Source organism: Alligator mississippiensis, chromosome 3 (genome assembly GCF_030867095.1).
Source record: "Alligator mississippiensis isolate rAllMis1 chromosome 3, rAllMis1, whole genome shotgun sequence".
In the NCBI taxonomy this organism is placed as follows: domain Eukaryota; kingdom Metazoa; phylum Chordata; order Crocodylia; family Alligatoridae; genus Alligator; species Alligator mississippiensis.
Window position 1 is genome coordinate 88191975 of NC_081826.1, and position 27236 is coordinate 88219210.

Consider the following 27236-nt stretch of genomic DNA (forward strand, 5'->3'; position numbering starts at 1 on the left):
TTTTATTAGAGCTCATTTCTGCATGAGGTACAACAAAATACTCCTTCATACTTACTACAGTTAATTTCTTCTTCATCATACACATCAACCTCCAGTAACCTGATCAGCATGCGAAAGAGAATCCTGAGGAACTGCAAGTATGAGCCAGTCTTTCCCACCTAAACCGAAGGAGGAAAAACGCAGAAAATTGAGTAGAAAAATACAGTTACAGCTAACCTATTTGGGTTTCTTCCTCTTATTTTGCTTTCCAGTCCTGCCTGAATAATGTCTGTATATGGTAAGAGTGCACTATTAATAAATACTGCTCTCAGTTACACAATTGCACCAGCTTCAGTGGGATGTCACCATTGGAACTGGTTGAAAATCAGGCCCAACACCTTTCAAGTTGTTTTATATCAGTGTCTTGCAGAAGTTAAACAGATCTGGAGAGAGAAGATTAAGACAGGAATGTGTACCAGGCCTGACACAGAACCACCTCCCTTAGAGCAGGGGGCTCCTGAAATGCAGCCTGCAAAGCTTGTGAACATAGCCTGCAAAAGGTGGCTATCCTTGACAGGGGCAGCTCATGAGTGAGGCTCTAGCCATTGACCATTCATGAATAACTGCTTGACAAGCCTTAGCAACAGCCCAACTGTTCTCCTTGCTATAGATTTGTATGCGAGGCATATCGGGTGCCTACAGATGTGCTGCGGGGCTGCTCCAATGCGCTGTAATCCCAGCATGTCAGAGCAGACCCAATCAAGACTGCTGGAGTGTGGTAATTACCAGGGCTGTGTGAAACAGCACGGTTTCATTTCAACGGGACAGTGTTTCACTTCGAGTTTTGTTTCATTTCAAAACCACTCTTCTGTTTCATTTCGTCAAAATTGTTTCACTGTTTAGACGTTTTGCCTACAGGTTATAATGGGGACCCACAAAACTGCCCATAACTTTGTCAGTTCTTGCCTGATTTGGATGGAGCTTGCAGGGACAGTAGCTCCTTCTGAGGCCACGAAGCCTGCCAAGTGTCAAGGACAGAACAGGGGTTTCTGGGAAACCACCTCAAATTCTTGAAAGCAAAACTTGTGCCACATGTGTGTGTTAAGGCACAGCAGGGCGAAAACTGTGGGGATGGCAGCCCCTGCTAAGACCATGAAGCCTGCCAAGTTTCAAGGAGATAGGTCCAGGGGTTCCTGGGAAACTGCACCTCAAGCTGCTGACAAGTAAAACTCATGACGTGGGTGACAGAAAGCAGGTCAGTTCAAACAATGCTGCCTTTTATGCTGTTTTTCCGTCCCGCCCCCAGAGCACTGGGATTGGAAGGGACCTCAGGGAAAGATGACATCACTGGCCAGCTACACAGTCAGTATGAAAGCAGTCCTTCCCCCCTCCTCCCCCTCCCTCTCCTTACTTTGTTTCCCAGCAGGCAAGCCCTGCTTGAGTTTCGAAACGTGAAACATTTCAAAATGTTTCGACTGCCCTCATTTAGTTTCAAGGCGGTTTGAAGCCCTTAGTTTCATTTCGATTTTGCTGTTTCGAGCTTGAAACAAGTTGAAACAGCATCGAAACAAAACAGCTGGTGAAATTTCGCACAGCCCTAGTACTTACTGTACTCCAGCCAGGTTCTGCATCTTGTGTATTAGCATCCCCAAGCTTCAAAATGATGGCGGGGGCGTTTGAACTAAAGCTTGTCGGATGAGCTTTAGTTCAAGCACTCCTGCCACCATTTTGAAGTGTGGGGATGCTAATACAAGAGATGCTACAGCACTTTAATTAGAGCAGCTCTTGCCCGGAGCACATATAAAAGTGTGCATTATGTTACGCCAGTTGAACATAAAAGTACTGCACTTTAAGTTCATTTTGTTATGTGGCCCCAAACGTGACAACCCACACATTAAGTGGCTTTCCATGAACCAACTAGGGAACTCTTTATTTTTTAGATGAGTATCAATTCTAGAAGCATCGTACCACAAAGTGTGGCTTTAAACAAACCCAGTAAACAATGCCATTTGTGTCTTGCCATGTGCCTTGAAAAGAAAAAAGTGTCCTCCCTGTTTGTAGCTACATTTTGTTCCACCTCTACTGTGGGGAAAACTCATACCTGAGGGGGTCCTGTCAAAAGCAGTCGTCGTGGGTGGAAATTCCTGGAACCAGCAGTTTCGCCCTGATTACTGTAATCTGCATGATGTTGCCTGGCTGTGGTCCACTGTCTGTAGTAGAGAGACTGTTCGTCACTATTCATGTCCTTGTGAAGCACAGACCTCAAAGAGCTCAGCCAAGACACATCAGCATGAGGCAAGAGAGAAGAGGAGGAAGGCAAGTGCCCATTTTTCTGTGAGCTAAGGAGACAATAGGCAGCTTTAGACAATATAACAATGCGTGGCAGTGCAGCACGTAGGGTCTTGCCCTCCTTGGCAGACTGGCTAGGCCACCGAAATGTCTGGGATGCGGAGGACGAGGACGAGAACTTAGAAGTGGTGCTGCTTGCCATCTGGTTGCCCAGAGAGTCACATTCTTGTTTCAGAGTCTCCCCAGATGTAAAGCCAGGGTAAGTTCCTTCATCCACTGAACTATGGGCTACATGCTGAAAGTTAAGGGATGCTGGTTGTTTCTGAGACTTGTCTGCAGCACTGGAGGAGCTCACACCATTTTCAGCTAAAGAACCTGGTAGGAAAAAGCAGGAAATAAAAGGAAACAATCAAGCCCTGAAAATACCCAGACAATCTCATAAGAAGGGATCCTGATTGTCTCTGTTTAAAAATCACAAATACTCCAATATAAAAAAAAAATCATGTATTTTCTGAATAAAAAAAACCCAAAACCCACAATTAAAATGAAACCCCACTATACATATATAGGTATCAGTTGAACACAATGTTTTATTGATGCATTTGCAATTTTAAAGCATTTTGGAATCCTACCAGTGTCACTATAATAAAATAAAGTAAGTACCTATACATTTTGGTATTTGATTTTGGGTTTTTTTATCATTGAAAATCACAGCTCCCTCTAACCCCTTCGCTCACTAGGATGGAGGTCCAGTCCCCTCACTTCTCACCTCCCTATAGGGGCCTCAATCCCTCCCCTCCCACCCTACCTGACTTACCTATGGGAACTGCTCTCTCTAAGCTCCCTGGTAGCCATGTGCACATGATGCCCCCAGCCTGACAGCCTTCTCCTGCTCCCCCCAGCCCCTTGCAGGCTGGAACTCTGCCAGCCTGCACTGAGCTCCTTGCAAAAGTGGAAAATCCATGTGTTTCTCCGTTAAAATTAAAATCTGCATTTTCTCCGTTAAAAAGAAAAATTCGGGGTTTTTTTTTTCCATTTTTCCCTTGGGAACAGAAAACCCAGATTCCTGTCTCATAAAATACGAACCCAACTGATCTAAGTTTAATACACTAATGTTTCTGTTTAGTTAAACCCTGTGGTGTCGGGTCTTCACCTGGTATTAGTCAAGGCAGCTCTACTGAAATCAGTTGAGTTAGAGACGTAGATCAGCTGAGCCTATGACTTGCTCTCTCCACCAGAACCAGAGGGGAAAAATCCTCTCAGTGAACAGAAATCAACAGTAGTGCCCCCATTTGAGCATAAGGATCATTCTCAAGCTCTCTCTTACATTGAGACATTTTGGGATTTGGAAAGGCAAGGCAGCTTTAAGTTAATATATTAAAGGGAAGACAAAGTAGTAAGCAAAGGTCCAACTCAAATGATTAATAGCAGGAAAACTGGTGGGGTGAGTGCGATAAACAGTAGGAAACCAGGCCAAGATGGCTGCAGGGAAATTTGTCATCAGGGAATTTTCTAGATTTTATCCATTATCAAAATTCAGAAAAGAGGGAATGATTCTCCAAACTCTTGCATATGCATATTTTTAGGGCCAGCTCCAGGAGTTTTGCTGTTCTAGATGAATAAGCAAATATCCAAACTTAGTATCCCACGGTTACTGAGCATTTTGCTGTTCCTAATATTTTATACTACTTATTTTATTTGTTAAAGATTTTAAGGTTTTCAGTCTCTCCCCAAAATACAATAAATAGAAAATTACATTTCAAAAACAGTCCCAGCTGGTTCAGCTTGTGTTATCTAAACATCCCAAACCAGCACCTGCCCCTCACTCTAGTCAGGAAAAACCTGGGAACATAAAGATGCAACCTGAAAGTTTTAGCATGAAATTAGACGTTACAATTAAACATTGTTACGGGCACTTAAACCATGAAGGATTACACAGTCACGCTCATGAGGAAGTGTTAAGGGCCTTCTAAGTGTCTTAACCCTTACCTCAAATAGCATAATTTTATATTGTGCTGTGCTAACCAATCTGACTTAGTCTAACTTCCAATTGTTCATGGGAGATCAAACAACCAATTCACAGTTCTCCTGTATCTCAAGAGGCACTGCTTCTTCTGGTCCAGTTATCCTGGACTCCGATGGCTTCTCCCACCCAGCGACAGCCTGGGCAGCAGAAGAGCAACTAGTGACTAGGGAGGTGAGCTTCCAGGCTGTTGGAGGAGGGAGGGAAGGTACAAAACTGCATACACAGCACACCACTCACACATGAGCGACGGTGCGGGGGGAGGTGATGCATGTTCATATGGTGCACTATGGGCTGCTACCCAGAACTGACAGGGAAGCTCCTGGGCTCCTACACGGTCAAGGATGGCTGCTTCCTCACTGCCTTCCCCACACCCCAGCAGTGCTGCTTGACAGTAGCCAAAGGCAAGTCGGGATGGGGGTACGTGAGCTGTGGGCTGTGTATGTGAGCTGGTGGGGGGTGTGCTCTGCATGTGCTGTGCTGTGCTGGTGGGTGTGGGTTGCAGCTAGAGCTGGCAAACAGGGCAGGCATAGAGCAGACTTGTCAGGTCCTAGCCACACCCCCACTCGCCAACCCTCTAGTACTACCTTAGAGCTGTGCAACTTACAGAGGGTATTAACCCCAAACATATCACTGCTAGTGATAGCAGGGACAAATTGTAATGTGTAAACATGCTCTTCCACTCTGGAACGAGTACACAAATTTTACCTTGCAACCTGAAGTAAAACACAGCTGCCGGCTGAAATTTTACTACATGCTTTAAAAAAGGTTTTTATTTACATTCATACAATAGATAGATCAAGATGAACTCTCCAGGGAATAGCAAAACATGTAACTGACCTGATGTTCCAGTAACTGCACTGCTATTACTCTGGGGTCTCTCCAAGTCGATCAGCAGTTCATCAGAGTCATTTTCACTAACATTAGCCTTTTCGTGCTCCTTCTCACTAAGGTCAAGAGCTACAACAGGCCCTCGAATTGCCTCTTTTGAGACGTAGCAGCATGCCAGGCCCACTTCTTGCTCTAAGGCAGTGCGAGTTAAAAAGCTTGAGTCAATTAGTCGTAGGTCACAATATTTCAATGACCTAGAAAAGCAAACCCAAGAAACAGGATGTTTTATGGTTTTCTGGATTGTAAAGAGTTACTTTCACTATTAAATTCAAATTGTTAAAAGAACATCTATTAGCAATTCTGTCAGTAGAAATTAAATTAGTTTAGCCCATGAACTATGGGCCTTCATACTTGATACAGCTGTTCAATTAACTGCACAATATCTAACCCATTTCAAGCAATTTACTTTTTACATGCACATTTTTATACAGCTGAGAAAAGCTGTACCCAAAGGAAGGCTTCAAAACTCTCTCAGAAATTTGCACAAAATCAGCATGTTGTATCAGCATCTCTGACAGCTTTACATTTACTCTCATAACCATTACAACTTCTAAAAACAACATTTATATTGCAGTAGTTCAAATGGTACCTGGGGAAAGTCTCTCCTAGAGGGTCTTTGCCAGTTAGAATGACAATGCAAGGTAGACCTTCTAAATCCTGGTAGGTATGAGGAACCCAGTCATCCTGTTCACTGCCTCTCCAAGCCTGTGAAGAGAAAATGTCCAGGCAAGCATGGATTCTATTTTTTTATTTTTCACTTGCTTTTAACTTTTCCAATTCTATTTTTTTCCTCTGCACATGGTTCAGTGTATCAACACCTGACAGGGAAGGTAACCTATGGACTAGCATGCATTTTTCCAGGTAGCCAAATACTAGGCAAACAATAAATGCATAATAAGGTGCATGTTTTTGTGTTAGTAATGTCCAAGTGGCTGAGGTATTAGCAATGAATCATAAAGCCTGCAGTAAACATCTTTGGGTATTATCCACACTCCCTCCACCCTTTTATGCAACAGGGCACAATGATTCCAGCGGAGCACAGCTGTATTGTTGGGTACAGCTCCTTAAAAATCTTGCTACACCTTGAGCAGGAGAATCTAACTGATTTCACTGCACTTTTATCCCCCTTACCGCCCACCCCTCTTGAAGAGGCAGGCAGGTTTAAGTCACAGAATATCCTTTTAAAAAAGAAAGTCTCTCTCAGAGTAGAAAGAAAAATAGAAGGCCTTACTGCTTTCTGAATTAACACATATTAGTAGTTCAGAATATTATTGTATTTGAAGAATCTGCCTCGCCTTAATAATGAACAGGAATCAGTTCCGAATTATATTTCTATACTTCAGCCTTGCAAAACTCTCAGGGAAATTTACCATCTGAGGCACAAAATCTACTTTGCCAAATGAATCATGAATATGATTATTTAAAAAAAAAAACCAAACAAACCTTAACAGGTTTTAATTGCTCGTTGAAGATATGAGAATGTGCTACTATTTTGGAGGGAGAAGACTGGCAAAAATATGAAAATGCCTGAAGAAGTGTGTTTGTACCAGAAAGCTTGCAAAGAACATTTTTTTCCAGCTATTTAGTTGGTCTAATAAAAGATATCACATTTACCCAAGGAACCTTGTCATAATATAACCTGCACATTTGTGTCTTCACAGATTACTTAGATTTGTGCAACCTTTGTGACAAACGTGTAAAGCCAGGAAGAACAATGTTGTTTTTATCTCAGCTTGTCAATTCTCCACCTGTGTGCTCCATTTTCTCTCTCTCTCCTCCCCCACACCTCAGAAAGGTCACATCTTATGAGTCATTTCTTCTCAGGCAAAGGAGCAGGCTTGAAAAGGAAGACTCAGCAGCAGATCAATGACTCAATATGCTGTCCTATATTTAAAATTTTCCACTGTGAAAAACCAAATGACTAGCTCTTGGGCTTACAGGTAGCACTTTATCTCTTCTGCTATACACTAGACCAGGGGTGAGCAGTTATTTGGGTCCAAGAGCCACATAGGGAGTTTTGTGGAGCTGTTGTGCACCGCGTCAGCACCTGCTTCCCCACCCCCAACTCACCAAAACTCCCTTTGTGGGATGGGGCTGTGGGCAGGTGGGGAGCAGTATTCAGGAGCGGGATGGGCAGGCGAAGCTGGGATCATTGGGCAGGTCAAGGGCCAGTGACAGTGCAAGGCTGTAGCCCAGAGCAGAGCCACAATCTGTCCTACACATCCCTGCAACTGGTGCAGGTTCAGTGGGCAGGGGCATGCAGGGAGCAGATCGTGGCTGTCCCAGCCCTGGCCCCGCGCTGTCATTGCCCCAAGATCCTGGACCCGGCTCCAGGTGCAGCTCCCAGCAGGTCTTCATGGAGAGCCAGGGATCACGGCATAGTGACAGTGTGGGGCCAGGGCAGAGAGGCAATGCACTCCTCACACATCCCTGCCTGCAGAACCAGGGTCCTGCCCTGGCTCCAGCCCTGTGCTGTCACAGCCCCATTTTCACAGGGCACGCAGCTGGGGGAGATTTGCATCCAGGGCTGGGGCAGAGACCAGAGTCTTGGGGCAGTGACAGTGCAGAGCCAGGCCTGGACAAAGCTTCAATGTGCTCCCTGCGTGCCCCTGCCCATGGAACCTGCACCCGTTGCAGGGGCGTGCAGGCAGCGGATCATGGCTCTGCCCCAGGACACAGCCCCATGCTGTCACTGCCCCAAGATGCTGGAGTCTCCCTGGCCCTGGACACCTATCTCACTCTTAGACACTGCTCCCCACCACCAGGGCAGGCAAGAAATGGAATTGGCTGACAGTCCACTCCAGCCCCACTGTGCACCTAGGGACAACAAGACCAGCTGCATGTGCCACAGCCTGGGCAGCCCCCATGACTGGGCCGGACAGGGCCAAGGGACCTCCTATGGGTCAGGCAAAAATTGCTCCATGGGCCAGGTTTGGCACACAGGCATATTTTGCTTGCCCCTGCACTAACCCCTCACATATCAGGTCCCCACAGGACAGTCCCCTGTTCAAAAAGAAAAAGGAACATAAAAATTAAACCCATTCACAGCAGTCTAAAAACACAATAAGAATAATATAACAAAGTCTGGTACAAAAAACCTGTACATCCAGAGGTATATGCTTTTCTTGAATTTCTGGTGACCAAATTGGGAATTAATATAATCTCAGTGTTAATATAAATGCTGTTCAAATAAGCAAAGGTCTACTGTAGCCCTATTTTATTTCCCCACCCAAATAGTTTACTGATTTCTGCAGCTTGTGTGTAGCAGATTTTTGGAAATAATGCAAATGGTTCTGACTGCCTTCTATTCTCAGCAGGTAGGTTCAGTTAGCAGGTCTGCACTTGCTCAGTAGAGTTAATCTGGACACAAGAGGCCACATTCACATATCATCCAGAAGAGCAACTTTGGACACTTTTGGTACGTACACTGCTGGGAATGGAGACAGGATTTTGGTGCATAATTGTGAGCACGTGTGCATGCTTCAGTGCATAGGTTTTTTCCTCATGCATCTGATGTGAAATATGAAAACAAATGTTGGACCTGAAGAGAAGACATTGTGTCTTGTGTGGGAGAGTTGAGAACAGCTAGCTTCGGGGTTTCTCAATCTCTACTTGATTGTGGGGTTTTTTCACAGCTTCAAGGATTCCCTGCTATCTTAGTGGGTTTGATACCAGTCCCAACTCTAGCCCCTGCTGCTGTCCTGGCAATGTTACAGGGGGCACAACTGTTTAACAAGAGTCCAGTGAAAAATTACCACAGCACAATTATAACCTAGGATCACTCTTACAAGCCCAGAAACAGCCTATAGGAAATATCTTCATGCAAGGAAGCTCCTTGGGAAGCAGCTCTTTGGTACCCCCCATTCCCAGCATATCTGCAGTAGTGTAACAAGGGGAAAGGGGTGTGATGCCCATGCCCTGTTCACTGCCCACACCGCCCTATCTCCAGATATGGTAGCGGGCAAGGAGCTGCACCTCCCATAACAAAACTCGGCAGCAGAAAGAGGTGGGGAAGGTAATTTTATTCCACTCAACCCCTCCTGTCTGAACAGGACACAGGGCTGCCCAGCTTCTATGGCTGGGTAATGTGTGTCTGTACCTGCCATAGCGGAGACACCCAGATTCCCAGTGGGGAGTAGTATTCTGGCAGCCAGAATACCCTCTTGCAGCCAGGGTGCAGTGAGCCTGCTTCTTACCTGCAGCAGCAGTTGCTACCAGAGTATAGGAAGAGCAGGGGGAGGTAAGACTCTGCCCTGCACTCCTCTTCCTCTCCAGTGGTTGCACTCTGCCGAAGGTACTGCAAGGGCTTGCTACATCTCCATGTGCCCTAGGGACAAGGTCTGAGAAGTAAGGACTGGGAATGTCCCCTGCACTTTTCCTGTGCTGAGTACACCTTGGTCAAAATGAAGGATATGGCCCATGGGCTCCAATTTGTACATCACTGCGCATCTCATAAAATGGGTGCGAATAGGATAACTAGTCAGAGAACAACCCTCCAAGTGCTGCTAACTACAGACCAGTTAACCCAGAAAATGCCCTTCCACTATCACCAACCATTCCAGGAAAAGCAGTCTGTTTCCAGTAGTTTTGATATCCAGTAGTTTCACTAATGCTGGCAAGCTCACTGCAGAAGACAGCCTTGGCTAAGAATGTCATGCACTAGCAAAGCCATGCTTGCTAAAGGCATAAAAGTTCTAATCAAAATGTTCAGCATGGCACAGATCAGTTGTGAAGAGGAGGCCTTCATCATGCATTGGACTGAAAGAAGATGTAGTCCTATGCCAGGAGAATACTTTACCAGCTATCAGGACAGTAGAAGACAAACTAGACAGACACAGATGAAACAGAATTAGTTCACCTGGTGAGAAGCAAGATGTGCTCTCAAAGATTCAAAAAAGTAACCTATCAGGAATTTAACAAAGATTATTTCATGCTGTTGTTTAGTTTTGCAAGCAAGATAACATGCTGCACTTAGGTTAACAATGCCAAATTACTGTTCTGACCTTAAAGTGATTACAAAAATATACCATACCAGCACAGTGCTATACCTGTTAATTATGCCCCTTTTTCTACATAAGAATGAACATACAAACCCATAAGATCTGTAGGCAGGCACATAAGATCTGTACATTTACACAGGTAATGTAGTTGGATGCAGAAATATTCAACTGCTGCTAACCTTTAACCGTGTCACAAAGTGCTTGGCAACCAAGAGCTCCGAAGCAGGATTCCCAAGAAGGATCTCAAAACGATACTGCAGACCCAATTTGTCTCGCACTTCTTGCAATCTCTCTTTTGCCAGCATTGCCAGCTGCAAGGAAGGAACTCTAATAATAAGCATGTGGCCACAACCATTTTTATCCTTTCCTGGTGAAGTGATGAGATCATCCATGATGCTGAGGGTCTCAGGTGTACTATGGTCTCTAAGTGAGGCCATGGTTGTGAGGGCCATCAAAGCTTGTGAATACTGCTGAATGAGAAGGTAGCAGCGAATCACCATGCTGTGCAGCCTGGGGTACCTTTAAAGAAATACAGTTACACATTAGTGGATATGTTAAATAAAATCATCAGATGAAGATCTGGAAATAAGTAGGCCCAGATGGCAAAAGAGGAGCTCATTTTCTGTGTAGTGCATGGAAACTGAATTTCTCAACTTCTGCTTGAGGCTGGATGCATCAAATAGAGCTTTACATAGGTAAGCACAGCACTGTACAAGTAGAGAAGATTTTGAATGAAGACCTGGCAATACTGAAATAAATAGGCTTCAGAGGGATCAGGATTTCGCCTATAGTTTTTACTGAAGGAGGTCAATCCAACTTGAACAGAGTAAGCACCAGCAGATGCATACAATACAGGTGGATGAGCCCATTTCTCATATCTGCCCCAGGTTTTTTTCCTTCTATCAACTTGAAGGACCATCACTGGAAAGTTGTATAGAAGAAGCAAGTTTTAAGTAAGTCTATAAAAGTACATCACTCACCCAAATCATCAAGCTGTACTTACCAATGTACTAATGCAGGGTTTCAACAAGTTGAATTAACAGTTCAGCTTTTTGGCTATCCAGCCCTGTATATTTTGGGGGGGCTAAATTCAATGACAGTGGATCTGAATAAATGGGACTATATATTAAGTAAATGTGAAACTAGGGGTGCACCAATAAAGATTTTCTTGGCTGATACTGATGGCCAATGATTAACCAGCCATATCCGCCAACACCAATCCAATAGCCGATTTACAGGAATGCAGCTTGGAAAGCAGTGTCCAGCCAATAAGTCTGTGGGGGTGGGGATAAAAAGGGGCACAGGGAGAGCAGACTGAGGCCCCCACAGTGAGGGAGGGAGTGAGGCAGAGGCAGGGGCTGGCAGTGAATGTGACCCTACCAGGAGCATGATGGAACCACGGGCAGCTACCACCTGCTATTGCACTCACCCCTGGGGGAGGTATGGGGAGCATGTACCCTCCTGGATTTGTGTGGAGTGGGTGGAAGGCTCTGGGAGAGGAGGCTATGCCCTCCTGACGCTTGTCCAGCCAGGGTGCGGCGGAGCTGCTGCACTGCCTCCGGATGAGTGGTGCGCAGTGGCCAGAGCTGCTGCAGCCTCCCCGCGCCAACCCGCCCTGGCTGGGCAAGTGGCAGGAGAGCATTGGGGGAGGCCACACACGGATGTGTGCCCCCAGATTTGTGCAGGGTAGGCGGGGCCTGGGCTGCTCCAGGCTGTACTCCGAGCAGGCGGCAGGGGCTATGGAGAATTTTAGGGTAGCTGCAGCCCCTCCCCCATAGCCTCCACTCCACTGCCTGCCCCACCCTGATCTGGGGGCACACTCCCTCCCTCCCATGCCACTGCCGCTTGCCCAGCCAGGCAAGACATGGCTCATCCAGGAGGCATGGGGAGACTGGGGTGGCTAAGGCTGCTGCGTGCCGCTTGTCCAGAGGCAGTGCAATGGCTCCACCCCGCCCCGCCCCAGCTGGGCGAGCAGCAGGAGGGCAGAGCCTCTGCTCCCAGCACCTTCCACCACCTGCCCAGAGCACAGCCCAGGCCCCACTCGCCCCATGTAGATCCGGGGGCACACGTTCCCTGCCATGCCCTGCCAGACCAGCAGCGTACAGCAGTGAGAGCCTCCGGATGAGCTGTCAGACGAGCAGCTCCTGGACTGGTAAACTGCAGCAGCAGAAGCTGCCCACCCCCTCCCCATGCCCCCCCTGTCCCAGTTGGGCAGCCCTTGCCCCAGCCCCAATCCCACCCTTGTTTCCGGGGCGTTGATCTGCACCCCCACCACAACAGTTACCAGCTTGAGGCAGCCGTGTCCAGTGTGGTAAAGGAACCAATCCCCCTTTTATAACATTGTTCCTATAGGAAAACGGGTTCCGAGTTACAGTATTTCGACTTAAGATGCGGTTTTCAGGAACCGATTGCATCGTAAGTCAGAGGACTGCCTGTACCTGGGAATAGACTGTAGGTCATATCAGTCCCTGTAACACTCCACATTCCTCCAACTTAGCATGTATATTCCATTATATTTTGGCCTATATATGGGGAGTTTCCAAAATCTCCAGAAGAACGAGGATCATGTTTCAGTGTAACATGCAATCCTAAGTCACTTTGGCACTATTTAAAACAACACTACTGAGCCTTAGATACTAGTCTTATGTGGTACTACAGCAAAAAAAATCTTTCACAAATAAATTTCTTCACCCCTACGAATTCGTTGTCCATTCCTTGAATTACTTAATCATATTTATTAAACATGATGTTCCCTTTTATAAATCTGTGCTGACTGCTTTTGACCAGCCTGTACCAAGAGGTCTGCAAATAATTCTGTGGTCTTTAGCCCAATAAGTTTTAAAAGCACTCTTTGCTCAAATAAAGGAAAATTTACAACTGTGATACTAATAAAAAAAATACTAAAATGTCTGAATTTTTCCTTAGTAATGCTAAACTTGGACAATCTGTCTACCTCAGTACTCTGCTCCACCTGAAGAGCCTTGTTTCATAAAACAGAATGATCCCCACAACAAAAAATGAACCTAAAATTAGTAGGAAAAATAGCACGGAAACATAACACTACCATAGAACACAGAAATTAAGGTCAGTTAGCAGAATCACAAATGACATATATAGGTAATATACTCTGTAGAGAGATCAGCATTTTTTGAAAGATATGACTGCCCTTCTCACCATATTTGGCTTCTCTTAGAATATGTTAGGCAGAAAGCAAGGCAGAGTGGCACTTTAGGCCCCCTCTACACATTACAACAAAAGTGTGATTAACCAGTTAACCAATTAATGACATGATAAAATAACCACAGAAAATGTGTAGTGTAGCTTGTTCCAATCATGACATTAATGGAATGTGTGACCACGTGCTCCCCTACAGCTGGGAGTCCCATCAACTGTGGAGCTCTCAGCCACAGGGGTGTCCCATTCACTGCCAACCCTGCAGCTGACAAGGCTTGAAGTGGTTGCAGCATTCCTGGTGCTACCCCCAGGGTGAGCCTCATCAGCTGCGGTGCTTGCAGCTGGGAAAATGCTGCCCCCCTGCAAGCCTCATCCCACTCACAGCAGGAACAATACTGTGAATGATGCCACCACTGCAAGCCTCAGCAGCTGTGGGACTCACAATGGGGGCAGAAGGGAAAATGCTGCCACTGCTGCAAGCCCCACATCTCAGGAAGCTCACAGCAGCAGCAGCAGCATTCTTCCCACTTTTTTTTAAAGTCAAACCTTGTATCTCAGGCCAAAATCAGTCACATCCATTCCAAATTCCATCAACTGAGCAGAGCTCAGTTGTTCACATCCATGTGGCACCATCCCAAACTCCTCAGCCTGGTGCTTCCGATATCCTCAACATGCTACCACTGGCAAGTACCTTACCTCCCCAACTCTTCAGCCTGGAGCTACTTCCAAATCCATGGCAGGCACCCTACATGCAGGCCCAAGGCCAGAGGTCTTGGGGGGTTCAGATGCCCCTGATTCTCACTTTCCCTTCACCAACAGGTCAAAAGGCACAAGCTAGGGAGTAATCTCCCATCTCCATAAAATAGGCATGTAGCTGAGATCCTTCCATTGGGAGGCTATAGTAGATTCTCATAGAGGGCCCTGTCTACATTGCATTGGATGGGTCTGCACCCTTCACTACACAATGCCATTCAAGGTGATCTGATTTCAACAAGAAAACCACACCATGGCACCTGCTCAGGCTAAGTCAAAAGTGCTGCCCTGCACTGCAAGCCCCACAGCCCACATCAGCTGTGGGGCTCACCTGCTGCAAGCCTTACGAGGTGTGGGGCTTGCAGCATGGGCAGTGGGAAGAGCTTTGCCACTGCTGTGAGCTTTGTGAGGTGCGGGCCTTGCAGCAGTGCTGGGGAAGCCCAGGATTGTGATACTGGGCTCCTCCTACACCAACAAGAAGGTGTGATGGGATCTGATGCATGATCCCACAATCATGCCTCTGCTATGCACGTGTGGCATGTCAAGAGGTGCAATTGTGTAGATTGTAATTGTGTGGAGGCACAATTGTGTAGATGCCATTGTGCCTCTCTACCTGTGTGTGTAGAGGGGTCCTTACTATCCTGTTCAGAAAGGCATTAACTTTTATAGGCAACAGACTACTTCATCTCAGTATGTTGCAGTACATCCAGGCTTCCTGATTAGGAATATCTTATGGTACAGGACTGTCTAGTGCTAAATGAGGAGATATGAAGCAACTGTTAGTTAACTTTTGGTCTCTGCTATTTGAGGCTAGATTTATCGCCATGTGTCTATTTTTACTTTTGCTGAGTCTCAATCCAGTTACCAGTATCTATCACACTGTGATATCATACCTCCATCCAAAGTATATAAAATTGTAACCATCTTCTGTATTTGGATCAGAATTAAGCACTGTTCAAAATTCTCTTCTTACTGTTTACCTTTCCAAGAGTGTGTTCACCATTTTTTCAAATGTTTCATCACATCTCAGCAGGGGACTTGTGATTCCCCATTGTAGAGATTTGCTATATTCAGTTAAGCCAAAATACAGCTTTTCTTCACTGCCCACATCGTCCTGTTCCAGAGAGATCAGAAACATAACAAAGGTCAGAGATAGTTTACACTTGTCACACAGCCACAAACTCTAGTCAATACATTTTCACTAGGGCTGCAATCCACCTACATACTTAAACACACAAAAGCTGAAACACATGAGCAGATTTACTGAAGTTAATGGGCCCATGCACATGCCTAAAGTTATTCCTATTGTACAAGTGCTTTGCTGCATCAAAGCCTGCTTTAGCCTTTCTTATACCATCTGGCTTGGGTAAAGGAAAACACCATGTTCCTTATTCTAGATATCAGTTGCATTTCCAATAGCTCCAAGGAAAAAGGGTCAGGGGCTTGCACTGTCCCATCAGGTAAGAAATGAATTCCAGCCTGGAAAATAGATTTCTCCAAGATTTCTGTTTATACACCTGGGTTACACAAAACAGAATTTGACAGATGTAGAAGATGCTACAATTCAAGGCTCAGCAGTTAAATACTTACTGTATTGTCCAATTGTATCCAGTGTACCTCATTGTTAGAGCTTATCCTGGACTGCTGCGTTTGTAGAGTGTAGGGAAAGGAGCTGACCTGAAGAACAAGGAGATTGAAAGCCTCAAGAACCTCTCTGCAATTAATAACTCTATCTGCCAATCCATGACTGGGTTCCCCATGTGACAGTGAACTTGAGATGGCACTGCAAAAATAAAAAAAATGAAATGTCCATTTTGTATTTTTCAAATTCAACTGGTCAAAATAAAATCTCCAGATGAATAGCTCCAGATGAATAGGTTCTCTGAAAAGAGCAAGAGATGCCCAAACCACCTAGATGACCTGCAGAGAAAAGTTCAGGAGTGAGAGAGAAAAATAAAACAAATAATGGAGCAAAGTCTCCCACAATGATATGACTAAATCAGCCTGCCAATTTAAAGAAGTACCAGAAGGGAGGATATTATAAACAAGCTGAATACAGATTAACTGTCTTTTAGCTGCAGAGAGCTGTTCCATGTGTTTGCAGAAGGTGAGTAACTGAATTCCTCAGACAGAACCAGTCCTTACATACACAAGTCAAGGCAGGAGGACACTCCCCTGTGCTCACTTATTTCAGTGGACCTACAGGATACAATAGACCAAACCTGGAATTCCTCAGAGAAAACACAAATTTGTTTTTGGGAAAAAAATAATTGACAAGATGCTTTCATCTCCTTCAGTTGAGGGTTACTTCATAGACTGTGTTTTGTATATTATAATTCTACCAACAAAAGGAAAGAGAGAGGTAGCATGAGAGTGAGAGAGAGCACACAAGAGCATGAGAGAGAGCATAAGAGAGCGCGCAAGAGCGGCATACAAGAGTGCACGTGTGTGGTCACAGGGCTAAAGGTCCATGAGCAAGCTGCAACCAACAGATACTTTGGACAGATCAGTTGTTCTTGAAAAGGTAACTAATAGAAAATTACCAGTGTGTTGGGATGGCATGTTTAGCTGCTGTTTATGCAAGTTGCAAGTAACTGTTCCATATTGTTAACATTTTGCACAAAACTATTATCAATGTGATAGACAATATACTCATGAATAAGTAATTTTATGTTCAGGACAATATCAGGGTGAAGCTGAGATGCTTGAATAAAATGGACTTGACCAGTATATGTCCTTGCTGGACTTCCCAACAGGCAGTAAGGTTCTTGTCAAACTTTATATGCTGTACCCTATGATGCTGACAATATGCCGTCGTATGGCTTGTTCCCAATAAAAGGGTTGTCTCATGCAAGAACTCATTTTGTCAATTCCCTTGCCATTGAGAAGGGGGATTCATAACAGCATGTATTTGCATGCTTGCATTTTCTTTTCAGACCAAACACTGCCAGTTAACCTCCACACTCATGATGCTTTATCAATGTTCCCAATTTAAAAATCTTTGACTTAAAATTAACTATGGTTGCATTTAAAAAGAAGAAACACCTGTTACAGAAAAAGATAACAAATAACTCCCTCTCTTTGAGAGATCTCTGTTTCTGAGAGAAAAAAATCAGTTCTATTTTCAATAAACCTATTTAAATGAAAAACATTAACAACAACAACAACAACAAAACACTTTGGTTTAAAAAAATGTGGCTAACTGGAAACCTCCCAGTTAGCTAATCTAACCAGGAACATGGAATGAGCCTGAGGGAAGTGGTCTATTTTTGTAATATTGGATCACAGTTCTCTTTTCTTATCTTATTTGGATAGAGAAGAAAGGCAGTTCTTTTATCTCCAAGCACTCAAGTACCATTTTGTATGGCAAGGAGTACACCATCAGTTGTTTCTCTCTGCTCGCTGCCTGTTGAGAAGGAAAGGAAACTGGGAAAGCCCCAAGAAATTGGAGAAGGTTGTTAGGAGGAGGCTGAGGAGGGCAGAGGGAAGAGAAGAGAGACCATGAAGGACCATCTCCTATTGGAGGAGCTTTTTTTAGAATCTAAAAATCTCAAGTTAAGTCTATTTATAGTGCCTTAAATTGAATCAGCATTATAAATTTAGAAATATCTAGGATGGGTAAAGCAAGTGATATATGTTCACATAGACTGAAACGGCTCAGGTACAAAGTAAAAGCAAACTCCTACAGCACAGTTTTGATTTTGTTTTAAAACCCTCATACGAACAGACAAAGAAGAAATGTTTTGTCTCGTTATTCCAAAGTACTTACCTTGTTAAATCCACATGAGCATTGTCATGAACCAGCACAAACAGTGTGTATGGATTCTGCTTTACCCGCCTCATAAAAATTTCAAACTTAGCTTGGAGCTCATTGTCAAGGCGCACTACGTATTTCTCTGCCCTCTGATAGGCTGAACCATTGTCTTCAAGGCCCAAGTCTACAAGAACACCTGCCAAAAATAAAAATTAGAAAAGGGGGAAAGTGTACTTTCACTCTGGTGGTGACAGTGATTTCTCCATTTCTAGATTTTCTCCAGGAGAGAGAGATGTACGATCATTCCAGAGAGTCAAAACATTACTAGAAAAATGTCAGACCTACATAAAGATGCTCCAAAATTCCACTGACTTGGCTTTACACAGTGACAATAGGCCAAGTTTTCCCATGTTCTGCTAATGCATTATATCCCACTAGAAACAGAAAAGGTACTTTGCCTCCCACACCACTTCAAATATTTATAAATATACAGATTTCTTGCCAATACTGTGTCAATCTTTTCTGCTTTCCTGAGACAAAGCTAAAATTGCTGCCACCTCCTACAGCCTTTTCCAAACAGCAGGAAGTACAACATATTGTGTGCAGTTCTTGTAAACTGTCTAACAAACTGTACCTTTATTCATAAGGCAGACAAAATGTATTCCTTGGTTTGCAATAGAAACTGTTTCCAAGTAATACTGTTAACAGCAGTCCACAGTAAAACATTTATTCTGGATTGTCAGATTTTTAACTAACTATAAATCACTCAGTTAAAAAAAAAAGAAGAAAAAAGACCTGTACTTATAGTATCCAACTATCCTGTGGAACTCCCTGCCATAAAACACTGCAGACCAAAAGTTGAAAGGGATTCAAAATGGATTACAAATGTATATAGATAATCCACAGTTACATTACACAGGATACTTTTAAAGAAAGCTCATAAATCCTGATGTTTCAGGCCACAGAACAATCACTGACAGACTATGTGAGACAATATCTCCTTCAATAAGGAGAGATTTTTTTTTAGTCAATTTTTTTTTTATTGGATCAACTGTATAGCTGGGAGGGACACAAGCTTTCAGGTATGAAGTGCCATTCCTCAGGTCTAGACCTCAGAAGACACCTAAGGAAGTTTACTTCATACCCAAAAGCTTGCCTCTCCCCCTCCCAACTATTACTGGTCCAATAAAAGATACCACCAGCAAAAATCCTTGCCCCCCCATATTTTTCCTGGACCACCACAGCTGCAACACCACCAAAGCTCTCTCAACAGCCAAATCAGTCCATAAAAAAGGACACCATGAGCCTTCTTCTACTTCTCTCTGGCTATTCCAGTCACAGAATACTGGACCAAAAAGATTACTAATTGAGTCAACATGGCATTTCCTATGTTACAGTGTATGTAGATACAGGCATATTAAATTTAAAAAAACAAACAAATCTGGGTTTAATAGTATGAGCAATAACAAGGACTTTAGTTGTAATATAGGAGCACATAGACTGGAGACACCTGAGAAAGACGGAGACCTGGGTGTGCTGGTTGATCATAGGATGACCATGAGCTGCCAGTGTAATGCAGCAATGGAGTAAAAAAAACAAACCTAATGCAATTCTAGGTTGTACTAGGCAGGATATGTGCAGTAGAGACAAGGAGGGTATTAGTAGCATTGTATAATGTATTGGTTTGACCCCATTTAGAATACTGTATGCAGATCTGGTAACCAGTTCAGTAAAGATGAACTAAAACTGAAATGAATTCAATGAAGGGCCTCTAAGATGGTTAAAGGAATGAAAACATTTTCTTAAGAAAGAAGATTAAAGGAGTCTGGCTTTTCTCATATAGCTAAATGGAGACTCAGAGGGATATGATCCTATTTTACAAATGCATTCATGGGTGAATATTTAGGAAAGAAAAGGGTTTTTCAGGCTGAAAATAGGCCCGACACAAAAATCAAATGACTACAGACTAGCTATGAATACATTTAAAGTGGAAATTAAGATTTCTGAATATCAGAAAAATCAAGTTTGAAATGGTATTCCAAGCCCACAGGTAGTAGGCAAAAAACCTGATTTGCTTTAAGATGAAACTGGATACGTTTATGGAAGGATGGTATGAGAAGACAAGGAGTTCTGGCTGAACAACCTGGGTGTTTATGGTCCCCCAGGCTGGGACAAATACCTTATAGTGTGGGAAGTGTCTTGCAAACCTCTCTCTCAGGACTTCTGCAGGTCACCCGCTGAGACCAGGAAGACTTTTTTTCACCTCATGAATGCTATCGACTTCTGGGTTTGGGGGGTTATTGTTTATCTTTCGCTGAGGCATTGGAATATTAGCCACAGTTAAAGCTGGTGTTTTTTGACTGGGGTACATTGATGCTCCCACTGGCACTTAGAAAACCAGAGGGTACCTGGGTAGAGGGCCTTGTTCTGCTCAGGCTCATATCACTCAATTTTGAGGTCATGAGGGAATTTTCCCCCTAGGTCAGATTGGCGAGGACTGTGAGGTTTTTTGCCTTTCCTGTAGCATAGTCCTTTTCCTCAAAATTTCTGAGCGTATATTAACCAACTACTTCCTGTTGTAATAAAGGCACAGCATGAACAATACCTTCATCTCCATTTTACCTCTGCCATCCTCCAGGGTGCTCTTAATGTTCTGAGTATTGGGCTTTTTAGTCATGTGCAAAGGTTTAAAGTAGCGATTTTGGTGGCCCTTTGACTTCCAGCAAAAGCAGGGGATTAGATTCAAAGGCTCAGGTGACCCTATGTCCCTAAGAAAGTATGAAAAGACATTTGTTTATTCTTTCTTTCGCTTTCATATTGCTGGTTGTTGCCTCTGCTCAAAGATAATCCAACTGTTACAGAAACGTAGCAGGGTCCTTTACCAGCTATGCAGTAGATGCAATAGATTTGTTTTTATGAAAGGTGATCTGTTAGACCTTTTTAGCCTCAAGGCACCCCTTGGAAAATGCCAGCTCTTAGTTTTCACTCTTTGACTACAGAAAAATTAGAGCAATTCTTCTGTAGCAAAGAACTTATAAAAATCACTGCAAATCAGAAAATTTTTAACACTATGGATTCCTGCGAGAAAGCTCCTGGGTTTATCTTGTTTGCACACCTAACATGTGGCACACTCGACAGGATCTCAAGGTATCCCAGGATGCCATGGCACCCTGGTTGAGACTCATTACTTTAGACCTTATATGACACTAACTGGACAAATGTGGGATTTGCAAAATAGAGTCTGGAACAAGTTATTCAAGCACTGCATGCCAGGTGTACATAAATGAACTGGTTTGATTTAATAAAAAAACCTCACTCTCCATCGCTTTACCTGATTGTCGAATCCGTTGAAGAGTCTGCTGGACCAGGACCTCTGAACGAGGAACTACAATGATGAAGTCTACTTTACTAAAGTGGCCCAGATCCAGACTTTGATTGCCACTGTCTGCTATAGCACAGACTTGGGACAAGAGCTTTCTGGCAACAGTAAGCTGTGGCTGGTAAATCTGGAAGGTGTCAACATCCAAATCTAATAAGAAAAGGCATCAGATTTTAATTCAGTTTATGTTAAACAAATCTTCAAAATATTCTAGCCTATACAGTATAACCTCATAAATCCGGATATAAAAAATCCGGAATTCTTAAAAATCTGGCACTTTTTAAAAATACGCTAAATTGGGGAGTAGCGGTGGCCAGTCCCCGAGGAGCGGAGGGGGAAGCTTGTACACGGTGGCTGCTGCCACCATCCACCACCCTGTGCCGCCGCTCTGCATATGGTCACTGCTCCAAAACTGGCTGCTGCTACCCTCTACCGCCTCCCTCCTCCCTACCCGTCTGGTTTACAAAATCCAGAATTTTCACATTTCCAGCAGGTGCTCGGTCCTGAGCATGCCAGATTCATGAGGTTATACAGTATTATCAAAAAAAATTACTTAGCAGAATAAATCCACTTACTTCCTAGTGGCACTGTATAGAATTTACTTTTGCAATAAAAACATGGCTGAAGCTGGCGTACTGGACAACCAAGATTGCTAGAATCATGAGGCTAGAGGGAGAACAAACAAGAGAGAGCCTGGCTCTGTAGCTTTGTTGTTACAGCAGTTATCTGGGAAAAGGGAACCCTGGGTTCTGGTCCCTAATCCATCCAAAACTTATACATTTTACATTAAACAGTCTGGGTAAAAATCAAATATAATCCTGGAAGCAAGGAATAGATTCCTCCGTCCGAGCCGAGTGCCCTAATTTCAATGCTGCAGTCAGGTTCCTTCTTGCTTTTACTCCATTTAGCTTCATGACTCTTGCACTCTTGGCTTCAATGAGAGGGGTAGAGGTGCAGCCTCACAGAACATTCAACAGCCTGACGACTGGAGCACTCTCCTAGGAAGTGGAAAATTTGCTTTTCAAACTCCCCTTCCTGGATGAGTGCTGTAACCACTACAATCTGATGTTAAAAGATTGGTCCCAACCATACCTCCTCCTCAGGTCACATTCTTGAATGAATATGATTGTGGCTGCAGTATTCTGCAATGAACTCAAAGCCGTTCAGGTAAGTTAAGTGTGCTCTGGGTGCACCTTGTGAACTTGGCCCCTCCATGGATTTAGGAAGAGTTCAGGGAGTATCCCACTTCCATTCTAGATTGCTGCAGGATTTAGGTGTGAACTAGACACCTATTTGCTTATGGATATGTGTGGAAACTGAAATGTAAAGTCCTAAGAATCCAAAACACAGGTGAATAAACAATTTAGGTACCTATGGAATTTGGTGGCTACTAACACAGGGATAATTTGGATGAGTTAAGAATAGGGCCAGATACAGGGAGGGTGCAGGGGCGGGGGTGCAGTGGTGTACCCCGCCATCTTTGAGTGGAGCAGGTATCCCCTGCTCCATCCAAACTTTAAAAACAACTGCCTGGAAGGTCCAGTAGTATTTCTATGCAGGCAGTGCTGAGAGAATCAATTGAATGGATCATTATCATCTCCACTCCATGCATGTTAATGCTCCTCTATCCTCTTCTATCCTAGATGTTCCAATGTTCAAACTATCTTTTTTTTCTGAAATGTTTATGTCTCTAAGCTATTCCTAGTAGTGTCTCCTTTTTAACAGCCCTGAAGACCGCTTTTAGCTCTCCTAAAAAGCCTCAGGTGTGGCAATATTAACTTGGGTGTAGAAATGAGGAACAGTGAAATACTGGGAGTCAAAATGCTCAAGAAGGCTAGATTTTGTTTTATGAATCTGAATGTAAGAGATGTATATTTAATTATAATGACTACGGGACTAATGACACTATCTTTTAACTAGTTTTTGGATACTTTTCTTTTTTCTTAACTTAAATACAGAATCTAGGAAATTGTGCACAATTCCAATCATTATATTTGCTTTTGCTTTGATCTTAAACTGAATAATTTAGCGCTAGCCCCCTAGAAAATAACAGAGCTTCTAGTTTCTCTAACTGGAGAAAAATGTGCTGCGTTTTCAAAAGTGATGATGTGCCACACCATCTGCAACCACCTTTTCAAAATTTTAGATTCACCATTGTTTAAGGCTCAAAGTAATAATATCTGTAACCCAGACAAGCTACTTTATACAATGAAGCATATACAATATAAAGCTACCTGTAAAAGGCCACACAGGTAGTCTAAGCAGTCAGATACAGGACACAGATCTCCTTTGCTTTTACTTCAAGACAATGTTCTTTTTCCCAGGCATAAGAGTGTGAGAACAGTCCAGAATTTAAGTCTTAAACAGGAATTTCTCCATGTTCATGCATTGTACAAACTTAAAGTCATATATTTTAGATTAAGGATTGTTAAGGGTAAAAAGAAGAAGCTGTTTGTGATACAGGTTTTGTGGCAAGATTATTGCTTTGCTTTCTCTTGTTGATGCATTCTGCCAGAAATGCTAATTTTGGCTGAATGCCTTCAGAAAGCTCTGAGACATGCATTTTATGACATCTACAAATAAGTAGATCTTTACATCTTATGAGAAAAATATTACCTGGTTCTTGTCCTGAAACCATGGCAGCTGCCTCCTGAGATGATACACATTCATTAACATCTCCATTAAAAGGGATTACAACACTGTCTCCTCGCTGATGCTGCATTTTCTCTAGCAACTTGTCCAAATCATCACCTATTTAAGAGTTAAGAATAACGTGCATGAGTAGAATTTAGTATAATTGATGTAAAACTTTATACCACATATAGTCTAATATGATTTATGTCATATTTGCTATCCTCAATTTTACTAGTGGCTTACTATGAAGCTTAACTCCAAAAGGTAATCAGAACTGGACACTTTCTTTTCCTTTAGTTAGTAGTGATATTTGATAGTCACTGAAGAACAATTACAATGAAAATATGCTGACAGATCAGCACACAAGCCCTGTGTACTTCTGGATGCCCCACAATCAGATTCAGGACAAGTAGGGTAAGGCTAGACTAAAACAGGATGGTAGCTCTCATTGCACTGGCCTGAAAGAAAGAAAACTCCTTTATACTCAGTATGCCAAAGGCCACAGAAAGGAGAGGGAGTTATGGTACTCCTTACCCCTTTACTTCAACCCCTAAAAGAAGATATGCCAATACAAAGCGCATTAGGAAATTTCCTCTTTTAGCAGGAACTTGAGAGTCTCCAATTCACTCACCCAAAGATGTATTTTTGAAATGTGATGCCAGGAAACTAACTTTTCCTGTGATGAGCTCATAACTGATCTCTTTTAAAAATTCACTGGTTGTAAGCATACTCTCTGCTAGGGCTCTAGACTGATATTGACCTAAAGAATGCAAAGGACATATCAAGATTAGATACAGCCCAGTGTCATTACAAACTCTTCAATATGTCAAGACTTTATAGAGGCAAAGTTAATCTTCAGCTATAGGTTTCCACTGTCTTTTCAGAGAAGAGACTGGTAATATCAAGGAGTAAGATGTTCAAGCCTATTGCAATAGGAGGCAGGAGAATGAGTTATGTCTGTTTAGCACATTTCTTGCAAGTTACTGTCCACAAACATGTTGGCTGAGCTCTAGGATTAAAAAGAAATATGCAGTGTTAGCATTTCATCTATCCCTCAGAAGGATGGCAAACTTTGCTAAAATGTGTAGAGAAAATTATCACTAGAATCTAATTTGTCCACAGAGAAAGGGGACAAACCCAGTCACAAATTCAGCTCCTCTCAGGCACACAAGTATGCAATACAGAGCTTCTGTAATGGCCACTAGTGAAAAATGGTACAGCTGAAGTAGTGTCCTGTGTTTCATACTGTTAAAAAATTAGTCATTTGGAGGGAAGGCATGGTGGCAGAGTAGTTAAGATCCCTGGCCCATGAACAACAATAGTAGCCAAAGACCTCAGAGCAAGCCATGGGATGGAAATCATTTTGCTTGCTCTGAACTCAGGCAGAAGAATGCCCTCAGTGAATCGAGCTGTAAATGGGTACCTAGTCATTGCCTAGGGAATCAAAGTAACCAGAAATGATGCTGGATGCATTGCTTCGCGCCGCCACCAGCATGCCTTAGGCACATAGCCAAACGAGCTGCTTAGGCTCAGTTTTGGTTTCACCTAGATATTCACCACCATAGTGTAAAAACTATACAGTGCTGTATAAATTATATGAATGCTTTATATTGCACAGAGGAACTCCTTAAGCTATTTTCCAAGGCAGCTGAAGAAGCAAGCACAGTTTCAGGAATCTCAAGCAAAGGATGACTAAATAATCTGATTCAGTGTAGATGCTGGAAGCATGCAGCTATGTTCCATCACCTGCTGAGATCCCTGTAGCCACTAATGCACAACATCCTTGTGGAGCAGAAGACAGAGCAAAGTGAAAAAATAAAAGGGAAACAAAAAATGAAGAGGGAGATTTTAAACTTGAAGCACTGCAAACACAACTGTCTTTGTAACCAGAGAGTATTGTAAAGTTACTTACCTAAAACTACCACACAGAACTCATTTCCTCTAATCTTGGATGCGCAAATTGCAACAACATAATCTGGTAGTTTTTGCTGATGTTTCATTTCATTGAGGGATCTCAGAGTCTCCGAAATACCTTCAGCCAAAGAATTCTGGGTAATTACCACATGCACCATGTCCCGAGATACACTGGCAATTAACCTAGCAAGCCAAGGGAGCTGACCTGGTGACACTGAGACACACTGAGTGCTCATTTGCAAGGAGCGCTCTCTCAGTGTAAACTCCTGCATAGCTTTCAGCATGATCTGTTCGAACTCTTCCCTGAGTGGTATCTGGTCTGGACCTATAATTAAAATAGAACATCTCTTCATCACAATATTGTTGCATTAAAAATAATCAGTCATTTGCCCACCTGGATTTAAGACACTCGTTTAGACTAACCTAGCATTTTTTTCACATTTTTAATGGATACCTACCAACCTGAACACATTCTCACTGTTTAACTGTAAAAGTTCTATTTTTAAACAAAAACTGTCTCCTCCCTGCTTCTCTGTCCTCTACAATGAGGCTACTGAAAAGTAGATCAAGCAAAGGGAGAGAAGAAAATTTGTACCCTTTAGCTGAAATGGAAGCAATTTATCTATATTATAAATACAGCCTCCAGTGGTCCAGGGAACAGGAAATCCAATACTCACCCTTTAATCATGACAATGCAGTATGCCAAAACTTGAGGACTGGCCTGAATTATGCTTTTTCTATCACCTCTCCAAGTAAACTGAATTTGGAAATTACTGGGTAATTGAGTAACATGATTTAACAAAATATCAAGCTTCTGATCAAAAGAATTGTAAGCATATCTAACACTTGAAATGGACTTCTGACATTGATTACATTAGTTTGAATTGGTGAGTTATCTCAGTATCAATTCCCAGAATAATTCAGTTTTATTAGCATTTTCCCACTAGTATGAATCTAACAAGATTAAATATAGCTAGCTTCCAAAGATATCCTGAACAGACAAAACTGTACTCATAAATGAAAAAAAAGAAATACCCAAGTTACAAGTTGCCAATATTCCATATTAGCACCACAGGAAACTAATGGATAGTCTAGCAATTTGTTCTTCTGTGCAAATATATGAAGCATATGTAATACAAGTTTTCAAGTTATGCTTATGTCAGGACAAAAAAACAGGGGTGAAGGAAAGAGAAGTTAATGGAAAGGAAAAAGTCGACTGAGAAGTAGGAAAATGTGTAAACAAGTAATTCAACACACCCAGTTTAGGTCTACCTGGCTTACTTTAAGCTGTTAGGAACAGTACAGTCCTGGGGTTGTGCTGTGAACATATGCAGGTCCTGTGTTAACCCTTTGTAGATTTGGTTAACCTTTCTAGCTCACCTCAGGATGTGAACTTAGATCAGGCATGCCATTTTTGGGGCAATTTATACCCTGGGAACATCTGCA

General features: G+C 43.1%; 1 protein-coding gene across 9 annotated transcripts in view; it reads right to left on the minus strand.

Moving 5' to 3' along the window:
• The window catches only part of GREB1L (GREB1 like retinoic acid receptor coactivator), a 216134-nt gene that overhangs the window by 19815 nt on the left and 169083 nt on the right, over window positions 1–27236 (minus strand). For all 9 annotated transcript variants that reach the window (XM_059724182.1, XM_014606644.3, XM_019490421.2 and 6 more), the window contains 12 exons: window positions 25789–26115; window positions 24508–24636; window positions 23859–23993; window positions 21195–21392; window positions 17879–18059; window positions 15700–15892; window positions 15090–15223; window positions 10362–10701; window positions 5772–5887; window positions 5132–5376; window positions 2081–2643; window positions 56–158 (listed from right to left, as the gene is read on the minus strand). In XM_059724182.1, coding sequence (XP_059580165.1) covers window positions 56–158; window positions 2081–2643; window positions 5132–5376; window positions 5772–5887; window positions 10362–10701; window positions 15090–15223; window positions 15700–15892; window positions 17879–18059; window positions 21195–21392; window positions 23859–23993; window positions 24508–24636; window positions 25789–26115 — 2664 coding nt within the window. The remainder of the gene's footprint in view (window positions 1–55; window positions 159–2080; window positions 2644–5131; window positions 5377–5771; window positions 5888–10361; window positions 10702–15089; window positions 15224–15699; window positions 15893–17878; window positions 18060–21194; window positions 21393–23858; window positions 23994–24507; window positions 24637–25788; window positions 26116–27236) is intronic.